General features: G+C 54.3%; 1 protein-coding gene across 17 annotated transcripts in view; it reads right to left on the reverse strand.

The window, feature by feature from the left end:
- The window catches only part of MAD1L1 (mitotic arrest deficient 1 like 1), a 420,727-nt gene that overhangs the window by 257,729 nt on the left and 140,530 nt on the right, over positions 1 to 22,468 (reverse strand). For 15 of the 17 annotated variants that reach the window (XR_011424443.1, XM_001490482.5, XM_023655119.2 and 12 more), the window contains one exon: positions 344 to 488. Coding sequence is in view for 9 of the 17 variants with exons in the window: in XM_001490482.5 (XP_001490532.1) it covers positions 344 to 488 (145 nt within the window). In the remaining 8 variants the exon portion in view is untranslated. Of the gene's footprint in view, positions 1 to 343; positions 489 to 11,747; positions 11,984 to 22,468 lie in introns of those variants that run through there. The other 2 variants (XM_070231374.1, XM_070231372.1) reach the window with 2 other exon arrangements.

A 22,468-nucleotide genomic window follows, 5' to 3' on the forward strand; every position in this document is an offset into this window, starting at 1 on the left:
GAAACAGCTGGGTTGGGGGAACTCGCTCTTGCATTTGAGAACCCTCCCGGTGATCCAGGATAAACACGCAACTGACTAAACTGCCAGGATGCTCCTCCTGGGGAGGGCGCGCTCCACTGAACTGACATGACTCACAGGCGGCCCACAAGCCAGCTGACCCAGAAGTGGGGCGTGAGTCACGGGGGCCAAGAAGCAAACTGAGTTTGGCAGGGATCTTGACAAACGTGGGGCCTGGAGAGAAAAGACTAAGAATGGACATGGGGGCTGCACTGGGAGCCGCTGACCCGGAAGGTAAGCCCTCTGCGAGCAGGACCGGCCTGGCCACCCCCGCCACGCTCCGTACCTTGGTCAGCAGCAGGACCCGCTTCTGAAGTCTCCGGGCCAGAGCCTCATGCGTCTCCCGCCTCTTCCTCTCCTCCAGCAGCTGACTGCTGACCTGGCGCACCTCCTCCTGGAGCTGCTGCCTGACCTTCTCCAGCCCCCGGGCACTGCAAGAAAAAGCGAAAGGCAGAGCAATGAGGCCTGGCCACAGGACAGCACCCCAGCGACGGGCCCCCAGGGCCAGGACGACACTCTGACTCAGGTCCCAAAATAGAGCCGCACGTGCAGCCAGCTCACTGTCATTTCCTCACTTCTGAATAGCTACTTAAAGCCTTTCAGGAGTTTCTGGATTTCAAATAGACACCAGGGTGATCCCAGAACACGGCAGGCAGCGGGGGAGGGGATGCTCACTCCACACACAATGGGAAAAATTGTCGGCGGTGGGGCGCTTCGGGAGACAGCACTTCTGAATGAGCGCAATCACCAGCGCCAGCACTTCCCTCCGAATCGCAGCGCCGCAGATGTGCAGCGTGGTGCGGGGGCCACTCCAGAATCACTGTGCAAAGGCGAACACTGGCAAGACCTCCAACACGGGGCCCAGACGCCTCCTGCGGGGCTCCTCCCAAGGGGCCAGGCTGGGACAGGCCTGCTCCCGCGGACCCTCGGCGGGCTGACGCTTCCTCTCCATTCCACTTTACGCACCTCCTGCCCCTCCACGCTCCCAGCGCCTCCACCTCAGTTCACACACTCGTCCTTTCCCACCTGCATTACTGCTGTTGCAGTAACTGGCCCCTGGCCATGCTTTCAGACCCCAGATAAGGACGGGACCCTGATGCAGAGGCCTCTCCCACTCCCAACCACCCACACGCTGACATCCCCACTTCTTGGCACAGCAGCCAAGTGCCTTCAGAGTTCGGTCTTCGCCTCGCTTTCTCTCACTAAGCCATCAGTCCTTCATGGTCCCGCCCCAGGGCTATCCTCTGCACCTGGCTTGACCCTACACATTCCTTGGAAGCCAGCCCAAGAACCACAGCAAATGGCAGCCAGGGCCCAAAACTAGCGGGAAGACCCCATGACTCCCATGACTCTGCACCCCCAATGTTGCCTCCCCCCAGGCCCACAGGTAGACTCCCCCGTGTGCGTGCATGAGGGGACGATGACCAGGATGACTCCCAGGAAGGGATCTCTGTAGAGGGACCAAAGGGGAAGCCATCCTGGGAAAGCAGCCGAGCCTGCAGGTGGGTGTGGGGCCGGGCACATAATCAATTGTGGGTGGGGAACTAGGTGTTCATGCTATTGCTTTAAGTAGAGGAAACCTCTGCCAAAAGGAAAGTCTTAAAATCTCAAAAGAAAAAAACAGAAACAGGACATTACTAGGATTATGTTACAAGGTGACAACTGTAAAGTTTACCTGAGTTGACAATCAGTGAGAACAATGACACTGCTTTGAAAATGTCCAACTTCAGATGAGTGGCTATGGATGACACCTGCAGTCTGGTAGCCTTCTTGCCATCCAATTATTTCCTTTTTGCTTTAATTACACGATTCCAAGGAAACTTTAATTCACAGGGATGGCAGAGCACACTTTCTCTCAAGTGGCCTGCAACATGCTCATTTGTTCTGTCTCACGTCTGAGTGAGTACTAGGTTTTTCATTACAATTTAGTCTAATTCTTTAAGCAGGTAAGCATAGTTTGAAAACAGATCCTTACAAGAGACTCGGCAGAGAGCCCCTCTCTGGGCCACCCGAGACGGCCCACAGCAAGGCCTCAGACCCCCCAGAGCTAGGCCAACGCTCTCATTTCACGGGCCTCACATTTTGTCTTGATGGAGCCGTGGCAGTCTTACACTAATACTTAACCCAACCGCACAGCTGGCCACCTGCACCTGCCACCTCTAGGTGCTTCATAACCAAAAGCATAAAATAAAAAACAAGTACAAATACTCATTTGAAACAGACATATTAAGAGGTTATTTTCAGTTCTAGTTCAATTCGGAACTCTTTATAGGCCAATAATCAAGGGCTGTGAAATGGACCCCAGAATCCTCGAGTTCAGGTGGGGAAATGTGCGAGGGCTTCAAATCACCGTTCCACCACCGTGGCTTAATCAGAGGCTGGCCCTCCTACCCGGCTCAGGCACGCAAAGGCGAGAATGTGGCCAACGCCATCTTTCAGGTGACTAGGCTCAGGGGGAGGGGCTGCTCTGAGAAGCTGTTCTGAGCACACACTTGTTGGGGACAGCCTTGGGGGTGGCTGATAAAGCCCAAGCCCCACAGTTTCAGGAGCATGATGCACTCATATTGTGTGGGGTCAAACTGCAGGCCTCCCCACCACAAGCAGGTCAAGTATACCACAGAAGGGGCGACTGCCGCCCGCCGGTGCAGAGCTCCGAGTACCCTCTGGCGCCAGGGACCTGGGCCCAGGGCAGCAGAGCTGGGGCAGGCCTACACAGGACACCTGCATCTGAGTCTGCTGGCTGTCAGCTCCCTGTGCAGGTCCCTGAAACGCTGGGGGGCCTCAGCCCCTTGGGAGGAGGTGACAGGGAGTGCCCAGCCCAGTCCTAAGATGTCATAAAAACCAATGCGTCACCTGCAGGATGCAGCGCCAGTCGTGTCTGGCAGCGCCCCAGGAAGATGACAGAGCCCCTCAGGGCTTTGGGGTTGAGCCCAGGTTGGCAAAGCTCTGATGCCCGGCTAGAAAGAAAACCTGTCTCTCCTGATGACAAAATGCTTCGCATGCAATCAGGACGGGAAGGAATGAAGCCGGAGGGTACTCGACCCTGAAGGATGCCGCACACCAGCAGGGTCAGCACCGGGAGGGCAGCCCCACTGCAGACCCGGCCTGAGCGCCTCCCGGCCGGCCCGGGCCCACACGACGAGCCCTCTCCTCAGGCCTGTTAGCCCTGCATTACCCCACGTCCCCATGGCCTGGCATGAGGCCTGACAGTTCTCACGTACTCAATTTTTTAACAGACAGAGCTAGACCTAAAAGTCCGACTTCAGCATATTCCAGGAGACGGTGCTGCTGAAGACTCTGCAGAGCCTCGCTCAGGACCATCAGCGCTCAGATCTACTCATTCATTCACTCGGCGTCCACGGAGTCGCAGCGACAAGCTTCCCCGGGCCCTGGAGAAATAGCAGGGATCCACCACCAGCACACGCCCAACCACACGGCTCTCGTCCCAGGGTGTGCATCTCAGGCACAGACACCTGCACATGACAGAAGGCAGGTGACACCAAGTGCCGCTAACCCGGAAAAAGCTGTAGCAGGGAACTGGAAGGGAAGGAAAGAGACCCCTATGGTATGAAGGAGGCAGCAACTTCAGGAAGGAGCCTCCACTCCTTGGGCTGTGAGAACCAAGGGAAGAGGGTGCAACCATTAAATCTAGACACTTAGAGAACGGGAACTTGGACCTTTGGGGAGGCACCGCCGGGGTCAGACCCAGGCTTCGGAAGAGCACCAGCCTGCTGAGCTGGGGCCCTGAGCGCCAGGAAAACTGCGAACGGGCATCAGCTGCTGCTGGGAGTGACGGCTACTAGTCAGGGAAGCGAAAGGACGCCAGCGGGCCCATTCCAGGAAAGGGAAGGAACACGCCCCTTCCTCCTGCCAGCCCTGCCACATCTCCCCTGCATCCCCACTGGACAGGACACAGGACACCAGCAGGAAAGCCGAGCATGGGAAAGGGAGGCTGCTGTCCACAGAAATAGCAGGAACTACAGTGGGCAGAGGAGGGACGGGAGGCAAATCGAGGTCCACTGGATTGCCTGGAGAGAGGACGTGCAGGGGAAGAGGCGGGAAGGACCCAGAGGCAAGGACACGCCGGGTCGTCAAGGAGGGGCCTCTGACTCGGGGACCCTCAGAAACCACAGGGAGAAGAGCGGCCCTCCAGAGGCGACAGCAGGCGACAGGGTAGAAGCTCTCCGAGGGCCCAGAGCCACCTGGGAGGGGCATGGAGGGGTCAGAACAGGTGCAGAAGGGAAGCGCATGAGGAGCAGACTGGGAAGGGCGCAAGATAAAGTGAGGAGAACTAAGGCAGCACCGGCCACCTTCTCAGGACGTCCGTTCAATACCAAGGAAAGCAGCAGCGGGCTGGCAGATGGGGGTCAGCAGCCAGGAGGGGTTCACGTTTCATACATAATCCCATGGGAAGCAGAGCAACAGCACGCGGCACGCTCAGGGAAGGGGGCCGGAGCGCCGCAGGACAGAGGGAGGACAGAGAGCGAGGCCCTTGGGCAATGAGAGTCACTGGACCGTCCGGCACAGGCAGGGGCTGGCCTTCCACACGGAATCCAGTCAAACTGCCCCAAATGAGATTTTCAAACCACCTGCCAACAGGTGGCCTCCCTGATCCTCGATCCTCGCACGCCACTGGGGGAGGAAGCACTGATGTGGGGCCAGAAAGGGACGTCTGCAGCTCTGCCCACACCCGGGAGGGACCTCCCTGCAGCGCGGAAGCGTCTGGCCTGCCAAACCCCAGAGCCCTGATCCCCAACACCAGCACCCCTCTGCCAGGGACGTTCTCTCCGTTCAAACTCAGCCTTTCTTGTGAAGTGAAGAAGAGAAAACTCATAAAAAATTAAACCTCGAGTTCCATGCTTAAGTTGAACTCTGAGGTCACTGGCATTTCCGAGAACCTTTGGGACTTCAAAATGAAGTTCTCAGTTTTTAAAGGAGAAGTCGGGCGTGTTTATCGATCAATGCCTTTTCGAGCTGGCATCTGCTGACGGAAACAAGGGCTGAGCCTTTGAGAACCCATCTTTGTACTCCGATGGGCCACTGCAGTCCCCTTAATGGAATCTTCATCAGAAAGCTCCCGGCCCAAGAATAGCGGCCTCCAAGCAACAATGAAAGGACACAGCACACTCTGAAGCGGCGGGAGACGTTTTAATGACCTTCTTCGAGACAGCGCTGATTCCGGCTCTGGCCCCGCAAGACCCGGCCAGTCCCACGGTCTCTTTGTCTACCTTCTCCCAACTCCAGCCTGCCACCCCAAGCTGTCCTCGATGCCCAGGAAAGAGCATCGGTACCAACAGCTGTCACAGACGTTCCCTGTGACAGAAGGCCCGAAGGCCTGGCCATCGCCTCTGTGGAGCAGACAAGGGTGGTGCTGTCCGTCCCAGGAAGGACAGTCACCCCTGTCGAGCCCTGGCTCGAGGCTTGGTGTGGGGCGAGGACTTCATGCTAACTCTTGCCTGGCACGTCAACACAGAGGGTGTAAACACGCCAACGGCCACAGCCAGACCCAAATTCAGAATAAGAACTCTACAGCGGGTCAACCTTCGAATCCATAACACTTGGAAGAGACGTTCACATGTAAGCACGGACCACACTGAGAGCTGTTTCTGACAAGTGCCCAGGGGCACTGCCCGGACTGCACACGTGAGCCCGCTGGAGGTCTCCAACAGGTAAGCTCTAAATACGATGGCACTTGCACATGGATTCCGAGTAATCACACTCTTGAAGGAAGCTACGAAACATTAAGAAAATTTTACTCACACTTCTGCAAAACCCCTAATGCACCTGACTCTTAGGGCTAGAGGAACACACGCAATCTTTAAGCTCTCCATTTTACCAACAAGCAAATCCACTTGAGGCCGCTCTGCCCCAACCAGGACATGGGAATGCCCGCCTCCAGTTTCTCCAGCACTATGCCCCGGGCACCCCATGGGGCCACCAGTCAGGCCAAGACAAGCCACCATCAAACAGGTGACTCATCTCTCTGTCTGGGGCATAAACGGCCAGCTGTGCTATGTCAGGAAGGAAAGGACACACCCAGGCCTGGACTCAGCCCCGAGGACCTGCTCTGCACCCATCTGGTGCTCAGACATCATCTCCTCAGCCCTCCCCAAGACTGTACGGGGCGGGGGGAGGAAGGGAAGTCTTGGCTCCATCGCAGCTCATCAGCGAATCTTCAGAAGCTGAAAATTCTAGAAGTCTGCTTGTTGAGCGAATGGCAGGGAAGGGCTGTGAAAAGGACAGGGCAGAGCTAAGGTCCCAGGAGGGGACAGTGGGTAAGAGCTGGCTGGTCCGACACGGTGAGTATGATTGGCACGTAGGTCAGGTGCTGCTCCCAGGCCCAGGACCCCCGCCCTGCGTGCCATCAGGACTCAGGGACACGACTGAGCTGCAGCACGTACCAAAAGGATGTCAGAGTTTCTGCTGACAGCAAGGTCACCACCAGCCCGACAGGAAAGGGCAGCCAAGATGCCCCGGGGCAGCAGGTGAGGTGGGGAGAAGCAGCAGGAGATGAGACCCAGCCAGAGGGAGCCTCTGAGGCACAGGGCACCGTGTGTGCAGAGCCGTGAAAGGGACAACCTGGAGGGGCCCAAGAGCAGAGCGAGGGGCAAGCAAAGAGTGCTGGAGGCCTCCCCGTCTGAGGAGAGCCTGGGCGGGCCCAGGGGAGGGCACGGCAGCTGGCTCCCACCCTGCCTTCAGGTGGTCTGAGAGTGACAGGGAGAGGGCCGTTAGACTCTAGTGATGAGAAATCTCTCGCAGAGCCACCCAGGGGTGGACAGGGCTGCTTGGTGAGTGGTCGGCTTCCACCCAGAGGGGCTTCAGTGACAGGTGACCTACTATTCAGGAGGCAGCCTGCAGAGCGGCTGCGGCACTGAGGCCGGCTCCTGTGCCACAGCGATTTCCTCGCGGTCTTAGGGTTATCCTGGAAGCTGCGGCCTGGAGTGTGAACAGCAGATGAACAGCACGACTCCAAGTGCAACAAAACACCACGCAGCAGCGGACAGCGTGCTAACCGGGAGAGCACTCGCCCACACCGGGCAGCAGCGGACAGCGTGCTAACCGGGAGAGCACTCGCCCACACCGGGCAGCAGCGGACAGCGTGCTAACCGGGAGAGCACTCGCCCACACCGGGCAGCAGCGGACAGCGTGCTAACCGGGAGAGCACTCGCCCACACCGGGCAGCAGCGGACAGCGTGCTAACCGGGAGAGCACTCGCCCACACCGGGCCGGCAGGGAGCAGCCGTGCCACGCGGCCTCCTCGCACCCATCCTGTGGGACTCACCCACAGGCGCACTCCCGGTCCTCCACCAGGGTGTCCGTTTCCAAATATGCTTAAGCAGCACCCGGAGTGAGGAGGACTCTCCAAGAAAGGCCCCGCCGGGCGGGAGGAGCGTGCTACCAGCTGCAGGAGCAGAGGCCCCACGCCCGCCCTCCAGGAGGGGCCAGGGCAGCCACAAGATGCTGCCCCAAGGCCCTCACTGCACAGGGCCACAGGCCCAGGTGGGTCTGCCTCGTCCCGTCCTAAAGGCCACCGCAGGAAGCTGTGCTGCACAACAGCAAGGAGAGCTCACAGCAAGATCCTCACACCCTCAGCTGTGTCCTCAGCCTGGGCGGTCTGCAAGAGCATCTCTGCAGGAAAGACGAGAGAAGCCCTGGGGGCGTGGGCCACAGGCCAAGGAAGGACAGGGCCACGGTTCACACAAGAGCCTTTCTGGAGGGAAGACCTTCTGAGGGAGGCGCTGCAGAGGCAGATGAGGAGGGACCAACACCTGAAGGGGGATCTTGAGACAACGAAAACCAGCCGAGGTCAGCGCACAGAACAGGCGGAGAGGCAAGGGAAGGAGCCGGGCCCGGGCCGCAAGGCTCCCAGGCAGGCTGCCGCCCCGTGAGGGAAGGCCGGACTCTGCCTCGACCCCGAGGGTCTGCTCTTGCTCGAATCTTCCTACCCTTGCGAAGGGTGTCACCACTTACCAGCTGCACAGGCTGGAACCCTGGTGCCACCTTCCAGCCCCCCTGCCCCTCTCCACCTTGCCAGGTCTCAGCAGACCTGACAACTCCCCCTCCACAGGTCCTGAGCCCAGCTGCTCATGCGTACCGCCAGGCTGGTCCCAGCTGCCCCTCCCCACTGGCCCCCACTGCAGTCTGCCCATCCCATACCCCCCTGACCAAACATGCAAACCCACCTTAAAAGGCAGCCCCAACATGCCACGGCTCCTTTTCCACCAGCCGCCGCCGACAGTCACACGCAAACAGCCACGTGCAGGCCAGACCCAGCTGAACTCGTCTTCACCCCACTCCCCACCTCCGCCACTTCCACCTCCGGCAGGGATGTCTTCCAGCCAGTCATGCCACCTCTGCAGGGCCCAGCTCTGCCCCCAGGTCATCACTCGTGCTGTGCACACAGCCTGGAAAGCCCTGCCATCCGTCTACTCACGAGCATGCTGGAGCCTCAGGTGACGCCCACCTCAGGCCACCTTCCCTCCTGCCACCGTGCTCCAGACCCTCCCAATCTCGCGCGGGGCCCGGTCTTGTCCTTCACATCACCGTCTGCCTCACTGACGAGCGTTTAGCTGTCAGCGCCTCTCTCCCCTCCGTGTCCACCAGGGCAGAGACGGTGTGTGTACTCACCACTGCACACCCGCAGTTCACAGTAAGTCTGAGTCCGAAGTCCAAGTCCACGGAAAGCCGGGGCTCCTGGACTCATCAAAGAAGAGAGGAGAGGGGCCAAGAGAGGAATGACAGCAGGGCCAACCAGGTGATGCGGAATTCACGATCCCACAGGGAGGGGACAGGCACGTGGCAGGGAGGTTCCTGGGAGTGGAAAGCAAGGGACACAGACGGGGTTCAGACTGTCTGAGGGGGCAGGCAAGGGCAGCAAGCTGCGCAGAGATGCCCTGGAGGCCAGGCTGAGGGGGGGTCTGGCCTGCCCCGCTCTGAAGCATCTGCCGATGAAGAGCGCTACGCGAATTCTGAAAGAGAACGACTTCTGAGCACCCCCCGCAGAGCTGTGTGCCAGGACGGCGTCCCAAGCCCTGCGTACACATGCTGCAGCCACAGGGAACATGGGCCCGGCCACATGGACAGGGCACCCGGCCGGGAGTCACACAGCAGCTCCACAAGCACTGGTTTCAGAAATGCTCCCCCAGAACGCAAGGGTCCCAGAGGAGGGGCCACACCCAGGCTCCTATTGCCATGTCCCTACCAAGCCAGTGAGCGGTGCGGCCTGGAGGCCAGTACCGCCAGGACGCAGTCCACTGCAATCCCGGGGCGCTCATGACAGGGGAACTAACAGCGACTTACAAGAGGAGGGAAGCAAGGAAACGCAGCCGCATCTGACTGCCAACTCCTCGTTGATGAGGGAGCCACTGATCTCTGCCTGCCCAACAAGACACGTGCACGTGCAAAGCCGGGAGCTGGCAGCAGGAATTCAAAGTGTGAACTCCCCTCCCCTGCCCCTGTGCACGGGGGCGGGGGGGGGGGGGCCCGGGCGGGAACCCACCCTCCGTACTCAAATGGGCTGGAGAAGCGAGGCTGGGCTTTCCTGAGTGCCTGAGGAGGCGGCCTTGAGAAAGAGTTGGTGGGGACTGACATCTCGATTTACCTCTCTGAAACTTCCCGTGGGACTAAAGAAACAAGCAGAAGAGGTCAGGAGCCAGGAGCGCCGTAAGTCTCAGAACTCAAAGGACGCTCTTACAACCGGATCTTGCTGAATGCCCACAAGAATCTGAGAGGAGTGGGTATTGCTACCGTCATGTCCCTATTTCCCCAATGAGGGAACGAGCCTTGTTGGAGTCACAGAGCTGGGAGGTGGCAAGCCAGGCTCCTATGCAGACCCAGAGCCCCGTCTACACATGGGGGTGCCCTCTCACCGCGTGGCCAGCCTCAACCAACACCACTGAGATCAGGTCTCGGGTACAGTAAGGGGACCACAGGCTCCATTGGTCTTGCCAAGTGGTAGGTTTGGCATGTGGGGGGATGGCAGGGGACCAGAGACAGGAGGGCAGGCTGTGGGCAGTCTGCCTCTCCGGGTCCCGCTCCTTGGAGAGGGAGCAGTGGGCCTTGCCCCACACCGCCTGGGCCCAGTATGGCACGCAGCTGTCTTTATTTACACCATCTAATTCCAATCTTAAATGCCTCCAAGCGTCACTGCACATTTCTCTGAGAAAAAAAAATCCAAACAGCGGAAACAAAACCAGAGAATAAGAAACACAAAGGCTGAAATAATTACCAATCAAAGGAACGGCCAAGGGAGCAGGCCACAAAGCTGCAGTCTGGCCTCCCAGTCATTTCTGCTGAGCCACCTCTGATGCGCTCTCCATTCCTAACATCTCATCAATTCGAATCACCAAATTCAATTTGCATTCCCAAATAAACAGAGGCCACACAGTAAATACTCTCATCTGACCTTGAAATGTGAGAAGGAAAATTACCCTTTGCAATTTCAATTCAATCCCAACCGTAATGAATAATCCAATTTAGCTGATCAGTTACCAACCTGTAATCGCATGGGTGGAGCTGCCTCCAAATCACAGGGGTGGAGAGCCCACACAGGCAAGCCCGGAGCACCCCAGTGCCGGGGCCAGGCACACAGCAGAGTAAGCTCCCCGGCCCCAGGCCACTGAAACCCAGAAAATGAGGACACAGCAAAGGTCAGAGGGCAAGTCAGCCCCTCAAGTCCTACTGAGCAACTGCCCATACGCTAGAGCTCCAGCCTCCAAGAGCCAGCAGTCTCACGGGAAAGTGATGGTAGACAGATAATTAAGGCCACCACTACACCCAGGGTGATACAGAGATGCAAAAAATAAACAAGCTTCAAACACTCAAACCAGCCCCAGACAGTGACCTGAGTAAACACATGCTTAAAACAGCTCTGCAAAGACGTCCAATGTCCTTGTCCAAGGAGCATCACTGAGTACTGAGCCTCAGGTAATAAACACTGAGCTTCAGGTACTAAGCATTGAGCCTCAGGTACTAAGCACTTAGTCTCACGTTTCAAGCACTGAGCCTCAAGTACTAAGCACTGAAACTTGGTCACTAAGCACTGAGCCTTCAGTACTAAGCACCACATCATAGGTACTAAGTACCAAGCCTCAAGTACTAAGCACTAAGCTTCAGGTACCAAGCATCCAACCTCAGGTACTAGGCACTAAACCAAATGTGGTCTCCGCTCTAAGGCAGGGAGGGTAAAAAGATAAGAGCATAGGGAGTTTGGGGCCTAGAGAAGCATCTGCCTTCACACACACCTGGACAATCTTGGTCTTGATAAGAAACATTCATGAAAAAGAGGCAGAGCACACAGTGAGGAAATGTCAGCCTCAGGCCCAGTTCTCACAGCTCTGTCCCTCTAGAAACCTTGACACATCTATGAAGCGTGGACAGTCCACATGAGAGACATGCAAGAGGACACTGTGGTGCAAGCATGGACATTTGAGTCTGGCACATCTGGACACGATGCTGGCCCTGCCATGACATGCTCTGTGGCCTGGCGCACACGCCTGTCTGAGCTCCAGCTGCAGAAACATAACTCAGAACAACAGCACCTTCCCTGGGGGTATGGCTGCAGGTGTAAAGGGCCTTGATCCACAGCTCTCAGCGGCAACAAGATGCACCCTGAGTGTGGAGGGGAGGAAGGGAGGCAGGCAGGGTACACACAGAAGGGCCCCCAGTGGCCAACATTCACACTCACCCACCTCAGGGCACATCTGTGACTTCTGCTGGGCCCGGCTCCAGGTGGGAGCCCAAGAAGAGACCCCAGGTCAGGACCTTCCATCGTTCCATCTCCCCAAGAGACCAGAGAAGGCCATGCTGCTGGGACACATGGTGGAGCAGCCCTTATAATGTAACTCCTGGAGGTGAGTCTCCCCACGCCAAGGCGGTGTGAGGCTGATGCACACGTGCTCCGTGGAGGGTGCCTGGTAACTGCTGATATGTCACCACTTGCTTGCTAGAACATTATGGTCCACCTCCTCCTAGTGGCACAAAACCAAACCTCAAATTCAAACAAGGCCATTTAAAGAGGTATGGAATGACCACCAAAAATTGGATGCTCTGGGATGAGAAAAATAAATTACCCCAAATTATCCCTGCGTCTCCCCCATCCACCTGGAGTGGAGAGACTGTGCACGCCCAAGAGCTGAGCGAGGAGGCTGAGGGACGCACTATTCCTGCATCCAACATAGGGAGCACGCCTGCGTGTCCAGCCTTGGGCTTTGCTTCAGAAATAGACACAAATAAGACAATACAAAAATTTTTTTAATATCACAGCTCCTGCCCTCAAGGAGTTCACCATCTAGTGCAGGAGACAGACAAAAAACAGAGGTACAGACAATCAGGGATGTGGCAGATGCAAGACGCTGGGAGGGAAAAGAGAATTAGGCCCAGGAGGAGGATCAGGCCCCACGCGCAGGGAGCTGGGCTCTGGCCCGACGTCTCCGAAGCCGTCCAAGCCAGGGCAGGAGGCCAACAGAAGGACCCGGCCAAGGAGGGGGGAGCCCCAGCGGACGTGTGGGAAGTGGGGGCTGTGAGAGTGGGACAGCTGAGCGGGTAAAAGAGGAGATGGCATGATCTCCCTGCATCTCCCTGCGGAGGCGTCCAATAGCCCAATTAGTGACTCTGATGCTGAGGTTCCCAACACGCCCGCGATCGATCGCAGCGCATCGGCAAGCAGAGGCGGCCTGCCTGCACTCGATCGACACCGCGCCGCATTACAGTCCCGCCAGCTGCCTTGGCGGTACCTGATTAATACAGCCCATTCTGCCTGTTTATTTTCCCATCGATTTTGCTGTCCTCGACCCAAAGCACAAGAACTCAATAGTCAGTTAGGTGTGGCACCTTCATGGGCATGCTGACATCCACTGTTTCCTGGACTACTGCTGTCTCCCCACTGGAGAGGAGCCCCCACCAAGCATGCAGATCATGGGCGCTACACGGGGGCTCCCCTGCGGGAGGAGCAATGCCTCTCTGCATGTGACACCCAGGGAACCATGGCTGACAAGCCCCCTAAATGCTGTCACTCCTCTAATAAACATCTCTAAAGCATTTCCCATGCTCAAATAAATGAAAGGAGAAAATGAGATTTTAAAAATTACTAGTTTCTCTTTTATCCTTTTCACTCAGAGGTGAGAGTAAGGGGAGCATCTGCTCACCCATCACTATGTCAACACAGTAACTCACTTATTAATCTCACTTCCTCCTCACCCCAGGCTCGGGGGCTTGGAGAGTTGACACTTGACTTGAGAAATGCCAGCTCTAAGTAGTTTATTTCCTCTTGAACTTTAAGAACTGACTGAGACAGAAATGACCTTTAAAAGGCAGGGTTAGTGCTCGTCGGGACTGCTGGAGGGCTGCTCTGCTTACACTTCGGGAGGGGGTGCTGGGTAAACGCCCCCACGCTCGGAGGGCCGGCTGGTGCTCACGGGGGGAAGCCGCCGCGCCGCCCACCGCACCTCTGCAGTTCCAAGGCGGGTGTGGGTGGAGGAGGCCGCGCGGGGGCAGCGTCAGGGGACTCCAAGTATAACAAGACGACCACCTGGACGGAGCTCCCTGGGGCTGGGGTTGAGGAGGCAGGAGCAGTGCAGGTGGCAGGATCTGGGTCAGATGTGGGTTCCAATCTGGTCTCCCCCGCTCACCAGCGCAGGACGGTGAACCGAGGAGACCAACAGAGGTGTCTCCAGACTCTTCAGATCGGGAACAGCTTTTTGTAAAGAAACTAAGGGATTCCCTGATGCATTGCAGGCACTCCTTTCCAATCTTCCAAGTAATTTCTGCTGATCAGCTTTCAAGTGTCTATGGGGTACCTTCTTATGGACTGGCTGCCGAGTGTCCTAGGTGACAATAAAGTGAAAACAGGAGGTCTCTGCCCGAGGAGCTCTGCTGTTTGTTTAGTGAGAAGGCAAGGCTGCGGCCCAGGAGCCAACAAAGGAGCTCAGACAGGAAAGGCAGTGAGTCTCTGGAAGGGCACATAAGCTCGGACACGGTGGGGAAGGCTCCCTGGAAGAGGTGTCACTCAGAGGCCCTAGTCACATGCCAAGAGTGAGTATCAGTCTGAAAGGAGGACAGCACAAATGAGGCAGCAATGCTGGGCAGAGCCCACCTCGCGCCTGAGATGCAACTTCATGGCACAGAGCAAGCACCACACGGGGTTCCAGAAAAGGCAGTAAAAAGACACCAGAGACTCCCGTCTGGGGTGAAACCTAACCACAACAACATGCACCGAGACCAAGGGGCCTGGAAAGACGAGCCCACCCACACCCACCCGCGAGTCAGGCCAGCCAGGCAAGAACCGCACAGGGACCGCCAGGGGTGCAAGGGGCAAGGGTCAAGAACCGGAGTTCATCTTGGGGGACAGGGAGGAGTCACCTCATCACCAGCGTAGTGACTCCACAGGGACTGCCCTCCGGGTGAGGCCTGGGCTTCAGCACAGCCCCCACTCTGGGGAAAGAACCCTGCAGGACACCGACACCCAGGCAGATTCCATTTCTCGTTGGAAGTTAACAGAAGGCCATCTCATCTGTCCGCCCCATGGGTGCTCTGAGGCCCAGAGCCGGGCAGGGGCCAGAGGGGCACAATGGAGCGGCTGTGGACATTCAACTATGTTCAGTAGACTCTGGTCAATGCAATTCAGCGGCAAAGTTTACAAGCGTCTGAATAGAGAGGGTAGAAAAATAAAGGTCTGGTGTAATAATGAATACTTACCTAATTTTCTGAAATTCTGGGAGGAGAGGAGCCTGACCAACCGTGGGGACAACCACATCAGTACCAGGAGCGTCACATGGCCCCACCACCAGGCGTGGAGGGGTCGGTGACCATCAGGTCCTGGGAGCGGCCTCGGGTCCCCATGCAAGCCGGACATGAGGGGGACCCCGGCAGGAAGCGGGAGACATTTCCAAGGAGGCATGGGCAGTGAGATCTTCGCGCCCCATATCTTTGCCCAGCACCACAGTCTCCCACAGGCCGGGCGAGAGGGCACGCTCGGCGGCTGCGGCACTCACGCCAAGCTGGCCCATCGGCTGCAGCAGACTCGAGATGAGCCGGGCGCCGACAGCAGACCTCCGCCACTCACCCGTGCCACTCGGGGGAAACTCACCCCCAGGGCAATCCCCTTCTGAGAAACAGACACTGGAGTTTACCTCACACCCCCCGCAGCTGCACCTCGGCTTCCCGCCACCAGGCTGCAGGCAGCACTGGAAGTGCGGGAGCCATCGTGGGACTCGGAGCAGAAAGAGGAAGGAGCTGGAACAAACAGCAGGGCTAGGTGAGGGCGTGACTGTCACGGAGGGGACCTGCACCCTGGGACCCTCGGGAGCCGTGTGCCATGTCGGACACAAGAGCGCTTCAACAGCGCCACCACCTCCTGAGCAACAGCACCCAGCAAGCGCCATGAGCGTCACCTGGTAGCATGTACGGTCTATTTAATGTCACCCACCTGGCCAAGCCAAGTCTCCTCATCAGCCCCGGTAGAGACGGGGACGCCCGGGTTCTGGAGAGGAAGTCAGTGACGCAGCGAGAGTGCCAGCTCAGTCTATCTCAGTCCTGACCCTACACCAGTCGTCACTAGCTCACACAGGGAGCCACGGACTCACTGTTTACTGGCCAATAAATTGATGCAAACTGAGCACCTACTGTGTGTCAGCCACCAAGCCAGGCACAGGAGATACAACGATGAATGCCCCAAGGAGCTCACAGCAGAAAAGACACACGTCCTGGAACACAGAAGCAGTGCAAGCGCCACAGGGCCTTGTTCTTGCCTCTCACGGCTGTCCCCAACCTCGCTCCCCAGCCACACAGCCAGCCCTGCACCAGGGCCCACACGGGCAGGTGTGCAGCCCACCCTTCCCAGCATTCCTCGAGGCCTTCTAACCCCCCTGGTTCCTCCCCAGGCAATGTCCACCCTGGACGTTCTCCCCCACAGGGCTCAGCACAGGCCACAGTGAGTCTCGGGCATTCTCTGCCCAGCTGTTACAGAGCCGCTGGATGAAAAACATTGACCCGTATCCACAGGCCGGTGTTGGGGCTGAAGAAAGTGTCTTACCAGCAGAGGCCAAGAGGACGGGCAAAAGGATTTAAATTCCATAAAGTGCTCAAAGGTCCAGCCTTGCTTTGCCCACAGACACAAGACTCCAGCAACCAGAGAAATACAGAGACCTGCTACCAAAGCAGAGACACGGACAACCAGCCGGGAGAAGGCCCATGTCTGTCTCCCGTGTGGCTCTGAGCTCATCCTGAACATGACCCCACACGTCAGAGACTAAGCGCTTGTGACTGAAAGACTGTCTTCTGTGAAATGACCCCTTTACAGCAAATTACACAACTGGGCATTTCAAGGGAGAAACAGCAAATCGAGAGTACCCGCTGCAAGGCCCCTGTTTACACATGAGGGACCGAGCTCCCAGGAGCCTGAGCGGATGGCGTGTCCCCTCCCCGAGGAGCTCCCAGCACTGAGCTCAGACTCTGTTCGTCTTCATTCCACTCCAGCACGGACCTCGCGCCAGGAGCACCCTCCGCTCAGCTTCATCTCGCCCCAAACGGCCAGGGGCCAGAAGACCTGCCACACGCCGAGGCCTCCCCACCCACCCGACTTACACACAGGGACACGAGCTTACTTCAGGGGGCATCTCCACGAGCCTCATTTGCTTCTCAGGCATCAACTAACATTACAAAATCATCTTTTGAATAACTGACTCTGTTTTCACTGAGATAAAATTTACACAGCATCCACTATTTTAACCATTTTAAAGTAAACAACTGAGTGGTTTTCAGTCAAGTCACAACGCTGTCCGAAGATGGACACTAATTTAAGAAGATCTTCACCACCCCAAAAAGAAACCCCGCACCCAGGAGCAGTCCCTGCCCACTGTGCCCCGCCCCCGGCCCCTGGTGACCACTCATCTACTTCCGGGTTCTACTGCTTCGCCTGCTGGGCCATGTCGTGTTACAGGAAGCACACACACTGGCGTCCTCCACGAGGTTCACCCTTACTGCCCCCGCATCAGCGCCGCAGTGCCTTTACGGGTGAGCAACAGCCCACCGGATGGATGGCCCACAACCCATCTGTCTATCCATCCGCTGATGCACGTCTGAGTCCTTTCCGCCTTTACCTGTTGTGACGACACTGCTATGAACACTCAAATGCAGAGTTCTGTGTGAACGTGTTTTCAGTTCTCTTGGATATATGCCTAGGCGTGGAACTGCTGGGTCACATGGTCACTCCACGTTTAACGCTTTGAGGAGCTGCCAGAATACGTCCCACAGTGGCTGCACCAGTTTACGTCCCCACCAGCAACCTATGAGGGTTCCCACTCCTCCACATCCTCAGCAATGCTCATTATTTTCTGCTTTTTAAATTACTATAAAAAGTATTCTGTAATAACATATAATTATCTATGTAACTTTACTGTTACATATGACATATAATCATCACCACCCTAGCGGGGGTGAAGGGCTATCCCACCGTAGCTTTAATGCTTTTTGTTTGCTTGCTGGCCATTTGTAGAAATGTCTACTTAAGTCCTTTGTTCCTTGCTTTTGTGGTAAGATATACATAACATAAAATTTTAAGCATTTCTAGGGGTACAATTCAGGGGCATTGGTACATTCACACTTTTGTGTAACCATCCCCACCGTCCATCTCCAGAACTTTCCATCTTCCCAAACTGAAACTCGGTCCCTATTAGCTCCAACTCCCATCCCCCTCCCCCAGCCCCTGGCGCCCACCATTCTACTTTCTGTCTCTGAATTTGATGACTCTAGGGACCTCACATAATATTTGTCCACTTGTGACTAGCTTATTTCACTTAGCATGATACACTCAAGGTTCATCTATGATGTAGCATGAGTCAGAATGCTATTCCTTTGCAAGGATGAACAATATCCCATTGTATGGATAAATCACATTTTATTTATCCATCCATCCACCAACGGACACTTGGGCTGCTTCCAGCTTTTGACTATTGTGAATAATGCTGCTGTTTCTGAAGACGGGTGTACAAGTGTCTGTTCAAGTCATACTGTCTTCCACAGCACCTGCACCATGTTACATCCTGCCAGCAAAGCACAAGGGCAGAATTTCTCTGCATCCTCACCTACACTCGTTTCCCATTGTTTTGATAGCAGGCGTCCTAGTGGGTGGAAACTGGTGTCTCACTGTGATTTTGATCCCCGTCTCTCTACTGATTAGTGATGCTGAGCATCTTCTCATGTCCTTGTTCGTCATTTCTATGTCTTCTTTAGAGAAATGTCTATTCAAGTCCTTTGTCCATTTTTAAATTTTGTTTGTCTTTTTGATGTAGAGTTGCAAGAATTCTTTATATATTCTGGATACCAAATCCTTATCAGATACATGCTTTGCAAATATTTTCTCCCATTCTATGGATTGACTTTTTACTTTCTTGATAAATGTCCTTTGATACACTTAAGTTTTTAACTTTGATGAAACCCACTTTATTTATCTTTTCTTTTGTTGCTTATGCTTTTGGCATCGTATTTAAGAAACCATTACCCAAAACAAGTTCACAAAGATATATAACACCAACATTTCTTCTAAGAGTTTTATCGTTTTGGTTCTTGCATTTAGGCCTTCAATCCATTTGAGTCACTTTTTGCACATGGTTTAAGACAGGGATCCAAATTTATTCTTTTGAAGTTGTCTTAGCACCCTAAAATGAGGTGGGTGTTAATTCCTAATTAGTTGGTGTTAATTCCTTCTTTAGACCTAAGGTAGAATTCACCAGTGAAGCCATCTAGTCCTGGGCTTTTCTTCATTAGAAATACTTTGGTTGTTGATTTATTATTATAGGTCTATTCAGATTTTCCATTTCTTTTGAGTCAGTTTTGGTAATTTGTGTATTTCTAGGAATTTGTCCATTTCATGTAGATTATCTCATTTGTTGGTATACAATAGTTCATAGTATTCTCTTATAATCCTTTATATTTCCGTAAGGTCAATAATAATGTCCTACTTTCATTCCTGTTTTATTGATATGAGACTTCTCTCATGTTGGCTCAGTCAGTCTAGCTAAAAGTTTGTCAACTGTATACATCCTTTCAAAAAACTAGCTTTTTGTTTGTTGTTTTTCTCTATCATTTCTCTAGTCTCTATTTTGTTCATCTGTAATCTTCAGTATGTCCTTCCTTCTGCAGCTTTTCCTAGCTTGTTACGAGATGGAAAGTTAAGTTTTGATTTGAGATCTTTCTTCTTTTTCAATGTAGGTATGTACAGCTATCAACTTACCTCTGAGCACCGCTTTGGCCGTATCCCATAAGCCTTACGTGTTATGTTTCCATTCTCGTTCACCACAAAGTATTTTCTAATTTCCTCTGTGATTTCTTCTTTGAGTCACTTGTTATTAAGGAGTACGTTAATATCTACCTATTCGTGAATTTCCAAATTTCCTTTTGATTGAGTTCCTGAACACTGTTCCACATGCACTGGAGAAGAAGGTGTATTCTGCTGTGGAGTAGATGCCTCCGTGTAAATCTCCTCGTCTACAGATGGGGCTCAACGTCCCTACCCCATGAGCTTCTTACACAAATTCAAGGAGAGGAGGTGCACCGTGTCACCATAGCCCCACGTGCACAGTCAGTGAATCAGAGTCCACATCTGTGGGCGTGGCAGAAGGCAACACTCGAGACAAACTCAACAGGCACCGGTGCTCAGCCCTTGCTGATCCACGTGCTGGCTCATCAGTGAAAAATACTCACCACGCTGACACCAAGGTTACTCTGATTTACCAGAAAAGTCTGACGCAGAAAGGGGATCCAACTTCTTGGCAGGCAGGAAGCAGAAGTTCCAGAAACACAGACAGGAGCAGGAGTTTATGTGCACGTGCCCTCAGGGACGCAGCCCACAGGAGCAGAGGTGAGGCCCCAAAGACACAACGAAGGGCAGGCTTCCGATGCTTCTGGGAAGACACTGCTGGGCACCTTCCGCAGTACCCTGTGGGCGTCCCACAGACACTGAAGAAGAGTCACCATGTTGAAAGCTGTGGGCTTGTCTCGGTGAGTCACTCTCCTCCCCCCTCCTGTGCACACATCACCACTGCCTTTCAGGAGAAGCCGTCCCGCTCAGCAATCCCAAAGGCATACAGCACCAAGCAATAGGAGAAAACAGGCTGGTGACAAAGAAAAGTGCTTCTCTTTACACAAATTCTTCATAGGAAATGGATTTCAAAGTGGCCATCTGTCGATGAGATTAGCATCCCAAAGCTACACAAGCAAGGAGCTGAGCCCAAACTTCATCACAGTGTAGAAAAGGCCCCATTTAAATGATAATCATGTGAAGTGCTTAGGAGGCATCTTAGAGAAGATCCCCACGGCACTCGGGCTTCCAGGCAGGGCAGTGACTCCGGGCCGGGCCAAGGAGAGCTGGACCACACTGCTCCTCTCTCTGCAGGCCTCCTCTGGCCCACAGTGAGGCACAGTGAGCGGGAAGCCCAGACCTCTAAGCTGAGTCACTGAGGAGAAGAGGAAAGTAAGCTGGGGGCAGTCACCAAGTGACCACTCCCTAAGAGGGAGCCAAGGTTCCGCTTGGGGCACACCTCCCTCAGAAGGGCACTGACCGCCTGCAGCCCCTCGTCCAGGGTCTCTCCTTTCCCCCAGCCTCCACTCAAGTCATCTGCTTGTCTAGATGCCCTTTCTCTTCCCTACTGGTCTCTTCCACTGTCCCTTCAGGTTTCCTCTTCGAGATGCCTCTGGAGAATGACTCTGCCAACTGCCCAGCCCCTCCCCAGCCCAGATGTTTCCACAGCACCTCAGCTTCCTTCCATCACAGCATGCCCTATAACATGCCACTCACTCCCTGTCCCCTCAGGTGGTGTGCTGCAGGAGGGCAATGGCCACACAAAGTCCCAGCAGAGTATCTAATTCCCAGGAGGGGTCAGCAAAAAAGTTTTAAATGAACAAACAAATGAAACGAATGGCAGACGAAGAGGCCAGAGCACCTGAGGGCTGGGAGATGCACAGGATGCAGCTTGCTGCAGCAAGAGAGCATGATGTGCCTGCCATGCCCCTGCCAGCCTGGGCCGAGGAAGAGGCTGAGGCCAAGACAGCTGCAGAGGAACCCCCGGGCCCAGAACATTCAGGTCTGCTGACAAGTGAGTGAGGGGGGACCTCAGCCCTGGAAAGACAGAGGAGTTTGGAAAGGAGGGACCACACTTAAAAGATACACTGGAAGCAATGGCCATCATCAGACCTCCCAGGGTATGGGTGAGTGCTCCTGGGAGGGCGCCGAGAAGCCAGGATGACGTACTCCTTATCCAGCACGCTTACGAAGCACTGCTGAGCTTGGCCCAGCACCTCTGTCACAGCCAGTAAAGGAAAGGAGGCTTAGAAAGGCTAAGAAAGTGGGCTCCGTAAAATCAGAACCAAGATTAGAAACCACATCTGCCTGATTCAGAGCCCATGCTCTCAACTGTGATTTTGAACAAGGACTTATTCCTCTGTTTCATAGATTAGATGTGACTATTATTGTGGTGCACCAAATGAAATGTTAGCAGATATAGTGGAAGAAAAGATCCCAACAAAAACAACAAAAAAAGATAAAAATGAGTAAAAAGAATGGTGTAAAATCTATATGAAGATTATTTTAAATACTAAGGATTACAAAAGAAAAACCAACAAACAGGCACATTCCGGGAGAGCATCTGGGAATCAGCGTCATAAAGACGCCAACGCTCCCCTGAACAAGCCCATGTGGTTAAGGTGCTGCCAACTAAAACCCCAGTTCTGTGGAAGTAGAGAAACTGAACTTGAAGTTCACATGGAAAAATAAACAAACAAGATGTCAGGAAATACGTTAAAAATGTAATGAGAAAGTTGCTGGCTGGGTATTTAAACCACAGCACACAGCTCCAACAACTAAAGCAAGGTGGTGTTATTACTGTCAAAACAATGACATGGAATCTGACACTCCTAATGGAGACTCAAATTCATATAGGAAATTGGCTTAGAGAAAAGACTGGTTATTCACAAAACCACGTTAGGACAACCAGGAAGCTCTCTGGCAAAAACATGAAACGAAACCTAATTCATAGCTCCTATCAAAAGACAGTCTCAGTGGGGCAAAGGTGTTAGACAGAAAACATAAAATCAAGACAGAGGAAAACACGGGAGAACATTTTAGTGACTCAGGAAAGAGAAAGTCCTTTCCACACTCACACAAAAACAAACCACACAGAAGCACTAAAAGAAAAGGCTGACGTATTCAACTAGATAAAAATTAGAAATTAATGTGTGGCAGAAAACTTTATAACCAAATAGAGGAAAAATGTCAAACTGGGAAACCACGTTTTCAGACAAAGGGCCCATTTCCTTAAGCTATTAAAAGCTCCTCTAAAAATTATTTTTTAAAAAGAAAGAAAAAGGTATAAAGATTATGAACAAATAGACAGAAAACTGTAACTAACAGCTATCCTGA

Source organism: Equus caballus, chromosome 13 (assembly GCF_041296265.1).
Source record: "Equus caballus isolate H_3958 breed thoroughbred chromosome 13, TB-T2T, whole genome shotgun sequence".
Taxonomy (NCBI): domain Eukaryota; kingdom Metazoa; phylum Chordata; class Mammalia; order Perissodactyla; family Equidae; genus Equus; species Equus caballus.